General features: G+C 40.4%; 1 protein-coding gene across 2 annotated transcripts in view; it reads right to left on the minus strand.

Moving 5' to 3' along the window:
* Nucleotides 1-12,230, minus strand: part of etv4 (ETS variant transcription factor 4) — a 92,817-nt gene that overhangs the window by 19,839 nt on the left and 60,748 nt on the right. For both annotated transcript variants that reach the window (XR_010958009.1, XM_067968940.1), the window contains exons 9-10: nucleotides 11,465-11,533; nucleotides 4,457-4,525 (exon numbers count right to left, since the gene is read on the minus strand). Coding sequence is in view for 1 of the 2 variants with exons in the window: in XM_067968940.1 (XP_067825041.1) it covers nucleotides 4,457-4,525; nucleotides 11,465-11,533 (138 nt within the window). In the remaining variant the exon portion in view is untranslated. The remainder of the gene's footprint in view (nucleotides 1-4,456; nucleotides 4,526-11,464; nucleotides 11,534-12,230) is intronic.

Genomic DNA, 12,230 nt, shown 5'->3' on the forward strand with positions numbered 1-12,230 from the left:
TCAACCACCTACTAGCATCAAGAGGTAGGTAGTGGATAAGTAAATTACAAATTTAGATATCTGGGTTTTAAACCTTTTTCTTCTTATATGAAAGTCTCAGAAGTAAAGAAACAGACAAAATCAGACCACATGTTGACGATCCAATCCGATAAACTGACCAGCAGAGGCCTGGAGGAAGTTTGAAACAGACACTTCCCTCATAGTTTATGCAAAATACAGCAATGGGGAAAAAGCTGAATATTACACAACACAATAGCTATGTTCACACTTCATTGTGAGGCTCCTGTGCTGGACTGCATTCAGTAAATAGTAATAAACTCCATTCCCACTGGAGTCAGATTGAGCCACTGTTTCCAATGGAAAATCCACTTGGGTACATTAAAGGAAATGTGCCCAGCCAGGAATAACTAGGTACAGCTTGGTTTGTGAAAGAGCTGCATTAACAGCTTTTACTTGGATCGTACGCAAGTTATAGGGACGATGGTGCCAAGGTAAAAATCTACTTGCACGACCTCCGCCCCTCCCCCTCAACAAGATTGATTGTATGGTGTAATTGGGCTATAAAAATAAATTAATATCTGCGTCGTATCCCTCTCCCTCCCATTCCTTCCACAATGACATGAACAAAAATATCATGACAACTTGATATTGAGCTTAAGGTAGGCAAGGCACTTATCAAGCTGAGCCAATTAAGCGTTTGATTGCGTTGGCTGACTTTGCATTGTTTGAACTGGATGGAGACACTACTCTAGGCCATTCATTCATTCATTCCCACAAATTAAATTTGATGTTTCAATGCTCAGTGTACACATAGAACACTGTGTTACTGCAGTGCACTCTGGAGAAAATGGAAAATTCTTGTAATCTGTATTGTTTGTGGATGTGATGCCAGAATCCTACCACAGTCCTCAATTCAAGGAGGATTCAAGGTTCCAATTCCAGGGCAACATCACATTCAAATTTGCTTGCCATAGTTCCCTAGTTGGCCATTGTGTGAAATGTTCCACCTCAGGCAAGGAGGGAAAATACTGACATTGTTACTGTGAACTTTACTCCCTCCTGTTCAATAATGGCTGAACACCATTTCAGGTTACTCATTAGATGATTTTTTTTTGCTTTAGAACTGGGGATAACCCCGTCTGAAAAGTCAGGTGTAAATAGCGCTCAATTCTTTGATTTAAACTCATTTGAATAATTATTCACAACTCAAGGTGCAAACTCAATTGGTACAGGGAAGACACTAAGGGGGTAATTTTCACCTTCGTCCCTTGGGTGGAGTGGATTGCCTCCCCTTTATAGAACCCACTGATTTTCTATTTATTTCTGCCAGTTTATTGCCCAAGTAGTGAAGGTGAAAATTACCCTTCAAGAGGTGGAAAATGAGAATTGTGTGTAAAATACATTTAAAAGAATGGGGACAATTAAAGAAGAGTGTCACAATGGGGGGTAAAAATTCAGCAACTTTTTGCAGAGCAGCAAAAGGCCTCTCAGCCCATCACCAGCCTTTGCCAGGGCTGAAGAGACAGACTAAAATGAAGGGAAAGGGTGCAGGCATGAGTCTGCAGACAAGTGACGGAGCACCCCAGCACCTGACCCTTGTTTAATGGCTGCTAAAGTTGAGGTGGTGCTGGCAAAGAGGTGCCACTCCATGACACCACTCCCAGAGGTCACTATTGCAGCATAACTGCAAGGAAGTGTAGCCAAGTTTTATGCCACAGCTGTCTGTTACTGTTCCTGCTAGTGCCAGCCTTATGCTTCAAGGTTTCTGGAAGTGTCTTGCAGCAGATGGCACACCTTTGCATCAGCCTTCCTGCTGACCCAGATCCTGAGAAGACAAGTTCCCAGCTTCTTCTCGGGTAGGTATACCAGGGCCTGACGATAATGGATGGAGGGGGTGACCAATCAGTTAACGCTGGCTCTTGATCACTCTGGCATGTCTTCTTGCAGTACTGTGTGAAATACGACATAGTGTAATTGGGATGTTTCTGTCAGCATAACAGCTAGGCAGGCATTCACATCTCGTAGTGATGTCACCGAGGTCTGCTGGTGCAGCTTCCTTTAGGAAGAGGAGCCTCAGTCAGCACAGTGTCCACCAAAGCGAGGTAATTTCACCTCTCACTGCAGATATGGAATGTGGGTATGGGCAGGAGGGCAAGCAGCAACTCTCGGGCAGCCTGACCCGCTTGGCATCTCGCTGCAGGCCATCCTCCTCTTCTAAACACATCAGTTTGGAGGATCCCTATCGGCAAATTTATCTGTGCCTTTTTAAGGGAGTGGGACAAAAAAATAAAGAATTAAATAAGTCATAAAATAACCCCTGAAATGTTTACAAAGTACTAACTGATTTCTTGTAGTCTACGGAAACACTCTGAGGCCAGCTGAAGGCTAATTGTGGTTGCGGAGGGAAGTTTCTCTAGGTTGGCAGCTGCTTGTAAATCCCTACCTCCTCCCCTTGGATAAGACCAGGTTATCAAGGTCAGAAAAACCAGCAGGAATAATTGTATTTCTCTCTCTTTGAATAATCTTTAATAAAAATATTTTAAGTCAAGTTTGCTGTTTTATGATTATGACATTTGAACTGATCAGATGAAAGTGTGATGTCTGACATCAAGTGTGATGGATGTGTGCTAGACACAAGACTATTTATAAAAATATATATACACATAAATCAATAAAAACTGACATTTCCTGTAATTGAATTGGAAATAAAACTTTTTAAAAAGCACAGTTAAATATTCAGGCTGTGTCCAAACAACAATTAGTCATGTGGTAGTTAGAGGCATAGGTTTCCCATTAATTGAGGAAACACAGTCTACTGCTCCTTATTAATCAAACTAAGGCACAGTGATGCTGAGATAAATCACGATAAACTGCCAGTAATTTTTCTGTAACAGGAGGGTCATTCCACTCAGTTATATGGTACGTTAATTTTTTTCCCACAATCCCAATTAGAGCCAGACTTGTCCCCATACCATAGCACAAAAGCAATTTATATTTACAACCGTAGAACAGTTTGCATGCAAAAGAACTCCTAGTTAATGCACTGGTTTATGGTTTACAGAAAAATGGACAGAAGTGCGGCCTGTGATCCTCAAAACACCAGTAAAAATCTCAGAATCCCAGTAATAAAAATGGAAACTTGGCCCTAATTATAGTGCAGTTATTCTGCACATTTTGTATTATCACAAAGCAAAATTTGCTTTGTAATGACACAAGAATCACAATGCATTTGCAGCTAAACTGGCATCAATTCAGCGTCAGGTGTGAGACCATCTCACACCACTTCAGCTTCACAGTGTAACTGCACTTGGTACAAAGTCAGCTTTTAAACAAAGATCAAAGTTAACCAGAGCACATATAGTCCTGTGGATCATCTTTAAATTGGAAATTTCACCGGCCGTCAGAGGCCAGTGAGTGGAGCTCTGCGCATGTGTTTAAATTATACATGCATACATTGTAAAGATGGACTGCTTTCCCGAGTGGAGAGCGGTGTGAGTGGGCAGTATAAATTCAATTTGTATGTTTGAACAACAACAACTTGCATTTATATAGCGCGTTTAACGTAATAAAATGTCTCAACTCTCCAGAGGAGTTATCAAACAAAGTTTGACACGAGCCACATAAGGAGATATTAGGACAGGTGGTCAACATAAGAACAAAAGGAATAGCAGCAGGAGTAGCCCGTACGCCCTTCGATAAGATCATGGCTGATCTTTGACCTCAACTCCACTTTCCCGCCCAATCCCCATATCCCTTGATTCCCTTAGTGTCTAAAAATCTATCTATCTCAGTCTTGAACATATTCAACGGCAACATCCACGGCCCTCTGGGGTAGAGAATTCCAAAGATTCACAACCCTTTGAGTGAAGAAATGACTCCTCATCTCTGTCTTAAATGGCCGGCCCCTCATCCTGAGACTATGCCCCCTAGTTCTGGACTCTCCAGCCAGGGGAAATAACCTCTCAGCATTTACACTGTCAAGACCCCTCAGAATCTTATATGTGTCAATGAGATCACCTCTCATTCTTCTGAACTCCAGAGAGGTATAGGCCCATTCTACTCAAAGGTAGGTTTTAAGGAGGGTAGAGAGGCGGAGAGGTTTACGAAAATTCTTTAGGGCCAAGGCAGCTAAAGGCACGTACGTCAATGGTGTCCAACCCTACACCTGTAGGATTAGAGACCAACAGTCCAAAAATATTGAGGAATTAAATGAATTAAGAGCTCAGGTTAACATTGTCTATGTACTGTGAAAACAGTACACTTCAATGAAAGATACCCTTAATATTTCTTCAAATGCTTTATACTTAATAAATATTGCTTTTAGAAAATTAAGTGCTGCTGAAAATAGAATTAGTAAAATTTGAACATTTCACATCATAAACTAGAGTTTTTGATTTTCAGCTTATTAAAAAATTTGTGTATCATTCACCCATTGTGATAGAGTTAAAATCCTAACCTTCAAGTTTGTCGGGAACCACAGACGCATCGTCTCTATAAGGTCTCAGCTGTTTCTCGTATGAAAAGCCTGGAATATAAAGCACCATTATCAATTTTATCGTTGTGTGCCTCAATCCAATGCCTTGTCAATCGCAACTTATTTGAACAGTGAAAGCTGATTGGTGAAAAATCAATCTTAGAGACTGACTGAAGACACTGTAGATGTGCTGAGGAAAGATTCGTGGTATCACAATGGTGGAGTGAAGTCATATTGAGTTTCAAGTCAGTGATTTATGCTGTAATACAATAGAATTCAATTGTAGTACTCACTTTTTGTAGTGTTCATGCAGATGTAGTGCTCAACTTTGAAATGTTGATTGCTAATTGTATTTGTACAACCATTTGTACTGCTCAAAACTCAGTAACAAGTACACTTCCAGGGTATATAGATAGATGGACTCGAAGAAATTCTTAGAATCTTGGTAATGTTCCTCTTGGGACATTTAAAATTTTAAGGGGATCTAATTTGACTGAAATGCAAACAATTTTTTTTTTTAATGAGAAGGCCTGGATTGCTGAACTCTTTGGAGGATATAAATTGCTTTTGACTCTGCTCTGAAGATTGAGTTGTGTTCTAATAATGGATTTCAAGAGATAGGTAATGTCATATTTGCGTATTGTGCACTTCAGAATATAAATAACTGGCCGGTTAGTGGCTTAACTTTAGATTTCAAGTCTAGATATCAGACTTCGCTAACTGTATCCTTTATATTTGCTTAACAATTTGTAGAATCATAGAAATTTACAGCACAGAAGGAAGCCATGCGACCCATCGTGTCCGTGCCAGCCGAAAAAGAGCTATCCAGCTTAATCCCACTTTCCAGCTCTAGGTCTGTGACCTTGTAGGTTATGGTACCTCAAGTGCACACCCAAGTACTTTTTAAATGTGATGAGGGTTTCTGCCTCTACAACCCTTTCAGGCAATGAGTTCCAGACCCTCACCACCTCTGGGTGAAATATTTTCTCCTCAACTCTCCTCTAATTCTTTTACCAATCACTTTAAATCTATGCCCCTGGTTATTGACCCCTCTGCTAAGGGAAATAGGAACTTCCTATCCACTCTATCTAGTCCCATCATAATTTTATACACCTCAATTAAATCTCCCCTCAGCCTCCTATGTTCCAAAGAAAACAACCCCAGCCTATCCAATCTTTCCTCATATCTAAAAATCTTCTGTCCTGGCAACATCCTCGTAAATCTCCTCTGTACCCTCGCTAGTGCAATCACATCTTTCCTGTAATGTGTCCAAAACTGTACGCAGTACTCTAGCTGTGGCCTAACTAGTGTTTTATACAGTTCTTGCATAACCTCCCTTCTCTTATATTCTATGTCTCGGCTAATAAAGAAAAGTATCCCGTATGCCTTCTTAACTACCATATCTACCTATCCTCCTACCTTCAGGGATCTGTGGACATGCACTCCAAGTTCCCTCTGTTCCTCTACACCTCTCAGTATCCTCCCATTTATTGTGTATTCCCTTGCCTTGTTTGCCCTCCCCAAATGCATTACCTCACACTTCTCCGGATTGAATTCTATTTGCCACTTTTCTGCCCACCTCAGTCCATTGATATCTTCCTGCAGTCTACAGCTTTCCTCTTCACTATCAACCACACGGCCAATTTTTGTTTCATCTGCAAACTTCTTAATCATGCCCCTACATTTAAGTCTAAATCATTGATATATACCACAAAAAGCAAGGGACCTAGTACTGAGCCCTGCGGAACCCCACTGAAAACAGCCTTCCAGTCATGATAACACCCGTCGACCATTACCCTTTGCTTCCTGCCACAGATCCAACTTGCCATTTTCCCACAGATCCTGTGGGCTTTTACTTTGCTGACCAGTCTGCCATGTGGGAACTTGTCAAAAGCCATCCCAAAATCCATGTAGACTACATCAAACGCACTACCCTCATCGATCCTCCTGGTTACCTCCTCAAAAAATTGCAGTGGTCAATTGCACTCATGATCATTTTTTGCATTTTAAGATTGATTTTGAAATTGCAGTTATTTGACATCAGCACTTCTATAAAAGAAAAATGGGAAAGGGTATGGGAATGGGACAAAATGTCAAGTTCTTCCAGGCAGCAGGCCAGATGGGTTGAATGGCCACCTCCTGTGCTGTAAAATTCTATCATTTTTAAATGAGACCTGATGTATAAAGGTCTCTAGCCTCATAATATCTGAATTTATGATCCATGAGTGGGTCATAGAAGACCGTATTCGGTCAGATATCTGCGCTAATTGCCAAATCAAGCACTATATCCATAGGAACAGCATTAGGCCATTCTGTCCCTTGAGCCTGTCCCGCCATTCAATTAGATCAAGGCTGATCTGTTCCTCAACTCCATTACTCTTGATACTCTTACCCTACAAAATCTATTGATCTCACCAATATCTGTAACCATCAGCACTTCATCCTATTGTTATGGAACTGAAAATGTTCTCTCCAGACACAACCCAAGTTTGGAAGGACAAAATCTGTAATTCTACAGTTGTAGTGGGCATGTGACATTTGCTTACTCTTAACCGAAATGCTAATAAAAAAAACAGCTCCAGAGTGGCTGTATGGAAATTTCACTTATACACTGTTACACTTTAATGCTATTCTAAAGACCACTCTAATATTACTGACTTGGTGTTTCAACTTTCCATCATTATATGGATAGATATATTCCCCTCCTTCAGCTACATCACATGCAACTCAGACCCTGTTTTGTAGAAGTTTATATTAAGAGTCAACCATCAGTGAACTGAGTCACTGGAGTGCGCGTTACCACAATAGGAAGTCTTGTATCTTACTGTTGGTGCCTTGTAAAATTTCTCTAAATTTTTCTGACCACTCAGCAACAATAACAACATGTATTTATAAAGCGCCTTTAACATAGTAAAACGTCTCCAGGCGCTTCACAGGAGCATTACCAATCAAAATTTGACATAGAGCCACATGAGATATTAGGACAGGCGACCAAAAGCTTGGTCAGAGAGGTCGGTTTTAAGGTGCGTCTTAAAGGAGGAGAGAGAGGTAGAGAGGCGGAGAGGTTTAGGGAGGGAATTCTAGAGCTTAGGGCCTAAGCAGCTGAAGGCACGGCCGCCAATGGTGGAGCGATTAAAATCAGGATGCGTGAAAATAACCTATCCTCCTTATAGTTAAGAGAGAAAGAACTTACATTTATATAGCACCTTGCCATGTCCTCGGGACATCCTGAACACTTTACCAACAATAGATTCCTCTCAAAGTGCAGTCGCTGTCATGCAGACAAATGCGGCAGCCAGTTTGCGCATGGCAAGGTCTCTCAAACAGCAAGGAATGATTAAGCAGATAATCAGTTTTTGGTGATGTTGGTCAAAACACTGGGATATTTCTCTGCAAATAGTGTTACAGGATCTTTTACATCAGGTTAAGCAGGCAGTTTTAATTTCTCATTCAAAAGACAGCACCTCTGACCATACCTTTTAATCCTGTTTGCAGCCTGTTGGTTTAATTACCACATTAGTCAAGAAAATACCAGGTGACATTTTCTATTGTTATCTTAAAAGGACCTGTACTATTTATAAACAATGCGATTGCCTGGTGGGCTCAGTCACTATACCTAAACTGACAACCTGCAGTTATATAAATAAATGGTTTAACCACAATCAATTAGGTGGGGCTATATAAAACCTCTCAAGAGTGGAATAGAAATTGAAAACAATGGAGTTGAATTCTAAAAGCATGTTGCATTCCGATTAGATCTCAATAAGCTGGGTGTGTTACTTCTTGGCAAATTACAGATAGTCCAGTTAACCGACCGAGGGACTTGGACCTCAGGGAGGGTTGCAATGGTAGTATGTGGGAAAGGTAGCGGGGGCCTGAAGGAGGAAATTGGCTGCTCCCTTGGCACATTAGCAGCAGCCTCAGAGGAGGTCATGGGGACAAGATTCAGTAAGGGGAAATGATTTGGAAGTTGCTCCACTATCATCAGCTGTTTCTCCAGTTGCCTAAAGATGATGTAGTACTTTCACTACAAACAACTGCAAAGAATATTGTTCTTTATTCCTTTTATTTGTTTTATTAATTTCTTCAAATGTTTTACCTAAACAGCTAACGCTGGCAGGAAGTAGTCAGTAAATTCAATGTTTTGAGCCAACTAAAGTAACGACAAATAGTCAATTTTGTCAGTTTTCTTTCATGCCGTCAGGCTCAGTAATTTCACTACAAATTTTTCCCCAGTGGGGCCATCAACACCCATTATATACACAACAGAAATGTATAATAAAAACTAAAAGAGGTTATTCAATGGGATGCATAACTTTCCTAACCTTCCTCCTGTGGAGTTACAACCACTTTTTAATATTTGTTTCTTTTGTAGTAGTTCCCCTCCAGTTACCGTAATACTACAGATCAGAACTAGATACACACAATCTCCAAGAGGACAGAGCAGCCTACCTCTCCCCCCTGAGTAATGACATACACACATTCTGAGATATTCAGCTTGTTGGGGTTTTCTGTACAATATTGTTTTTCAAAAAATCATCACCCTTGCTAAATTCCCCCAAACACATGAAAAAATATTGCTTTCTTACAAATTATTAGATAGATATTGCTTAAAAAAAATGAAGTTCTTCATTTTCAATAGATACATAAAAGGCCCAGTTATAAATAACAACCAATATATAGCTTAGCGTTGATTTGATCAGTAAGCAAATTCTCTTTCGGGTAAACCAAAGGAAATCTTTCTGTCAGCAACAATGTTTAAAAAAAGATTTATCTACAGTGTAAGCTCTATTATCCATTTACTTTACTTTACCCACCAGAATTTTTGCAGACTAAGCCTTCTGAGGGACATCATGTGCTTACATAAATGAACCTCACAACTCAAAGATTAAATTCATCTGTTATTTGTATTATACATGACTTCATTCCTATGCCTAGATTATTGCTGTACCATTCGCATAAGACCAAAGTTTGGGGACTTTTGACTATTCATCAATTTATATTATCCACCGGGGGCTCACTCCATTAGAGCAGGTAATGGAGATTCCACTATAACCGTTTTTAATAGATCACTGATGGAGACTCTAAACTCATGGCTGATGGAAAGAATGTAGTGTTAGGATTTAAACTGTGTCTAGCATTGTTGCTTGTGGGTTGTTACTCTGCATCCTCAGCCATGTCCCTCTCCCTCAGACAGTACTCTGTTCTGTGTGGTTGCCAGGATACTGATTTTTGCCAAAAAAAATGCATGAACTTGGAGATCAAGTGTAGGATGTCTGTGCTGGCAAGTGGGGCACTTCTGCCAGTTTTGTCATCCAGTGTCAGCATCAGCCAGCCAGCTGCTCAGCAAAGCACTCTTCCACTCTACGCCAACAATGTGCCTTGAGCACAACTTAGAAGAGCATCAATGTGAATTTTTACAGTTCACGTTCACAGTCTGTGTAAGATTGACAATTTTGTGCCAATCAGTACCAGATTAAGGGTAATTTTGTGCTGTGGACTAACTGACAGGGACTGAATTGAGTCTGCCCAAACTCAACTTGACTTTCATTCCATCAGTTTGGGCTGGATTTAAAACTGAGCTCCAGAGCCAAAAGGCCTGTATCTAACCCACCAGTTGCCACAGACTGATATTTTTAAAAAGTGGACCTGCTTGGACAATCTGATTTTCAGGTACCATCGGGTACAACTGCCAAGGGGAACCATGGATTGTGCCATCTTTATAGGCTAGTGAGGAGTTACGCTTCACGTGTTCTCTGACGAGTCTAATTTACATGGTAATGGATAATAAAGCAAATTGTGGCCCCTGATCAGAATGCATAGAGACTTTGAAATGATGTCAACAGTCTCCACCCATTGCTGTTAACGGTCGGACAAGTGCTGAATGCAGAGTACAGAGTTATTCTATTGCAAGTTAAGAAAAGCTGAGACATAAGGCGGTGTACTGAATCTACTGCTCAACATTAACATTCTCCTTTTATAATATGTTTATATGCTCCCCAGAAGCTCATTTGATAAATGTACTGTTCATGTAGGAATGAACTACACAAGGTACGATCACAGGTCTGTGCAGATCTCTGTTAGAACAGCAGTAGAGGTAGTATAATTGGCCTCATTAAGCTTGGGCCAGGGAGAGGAACAAGAAAAGCTAGGGTTCCCGCTCCTAATTACTATCCAGTGTGTGGACGCCAGTTGAAGAAAGGAATCAGGCTTGGCTGTGATGCCCCTTCGTCATCATGTAGTCTGTCAACACTCACTTTTTAAACTGATACTTGAAGAAAAGTCACTTGATCATTGGATACATGAGGCAACTCCTTCAAAACGGGAGGGGAGAAGATTGGAAAAAGTGGCACTTGTACATTTGGTTTGTTACAGAAATGATTGCACATCTTCAAAAAAAAAAACATGATTGGTTGGAAATATGCAGGAACCCATATTAATACAGAAAATTCAAAAAGAAAATTCATGAATGAACTGAAAGATTGCCTCAGTCGGGAGATTCACCACACCTGTGTCTATTAGTTTCACAAGTTAATTTTATATCATTCCTTCACATATGCCAATGAGCTGAAACACATGCAACCTTCTTATTAAATCCTATATTTAAAGTAGCACCTCCTTGAACAATGCATTTGTGTTAAATGTTAGAAAAATATTAGTCACTCTCTAACCAGCGAAACAGGACAAACGTGTATTGTTGAATAAAATTAAACAATACCAGCAGACACCAAATATTTACTGAGAGAAGAACAATAGTCAAAAATATTATACAGGTACATAGGAATGTACAGGACCAGAAAGGCCCATTGTGGTCCATCTGGCTGGTCCCAGTGTATATATACACATAAACACACACAATATGACACATGGATGCTGGACATTTGACACAATTTACAGACTGGTTCATTGCTCGACTGTGAAATGGCCATTCTGATTTTGAGAAGTTAGTATTCTGACAGAACATTCATTCCACTGAGTGTATCATTTTACCTTCAGGGTTGCTGGACTGAGTTGGATAACCTTCACTAGGCACATACATGGAAGGACAGCCAGGAATATCTAGGGGAAAGAGAAAGCATTACTGGTTATAATGAAGTCCTGCAGTTTCACCAGCAGGTCAGGAGCATGAGTAACTTTAAACCTGTCTATTTTAACAGACTGATCAATACACTGCATCTCAAAGTGGACTCTATAGTGGCTATTAATTCAGATCAATCTAAAGCAGTATAAAGGTGGCAAAAAGACAATCTATCATTAACACACAAGCAGTAGAAACAAGATACAAAATTGTTAGGTGTAAATGAATTGTATATTATATAATTCCACCCTTATTAAAAAGCTCCATTATACAATGAGAACAACTTGAGATTTTTATGTCATTGCGAAGCATTGTTTTGCTCATGGTGATGGTTATTTGCAATTGTGTAATTTTTTTTTGTTCTGGAGCTACAAGCTGTACTTGAGTGGTTTAGGTGTTTAACCATGCATAAAATCACTACTGGTGACTCACCAGCATTTTCCCCCTCGTAACTATGGAGAAGAAGCCCACGTTCTATGCCTAAGCATGTCTTTCATTTCCCCCTCCCCCACCAACAACGTGACCAACACTAGGACCTGCTGTGTGGGAAACTGTGGCTATAAACACATGTGACACAACCTCAACAAGACTGGACACTGCGGCTGTGCTGCAGACAGGAATCAGTCAAATATCTGAATGTGGTGAAGGAAGGAAGGAGAGAGCTGCTCCCACCCCCAG

The sequence above is a fragment of the Heptranchias perlo genome, chromosome 30 (genome assembly GCF_035084215.1).
Source record: "Heptranchias perlo isolate sHepPer1 chromosome 30, sHepPer1.hap1, whole genome shotgun sequence".
Classification (NCBI taxonomy): Eukaryota; Metazoa; Chordata; class Chondrichthyes; order Hexanchiformes; family Hexanchidae; genus Heptranchias; species Heptranchias perlo.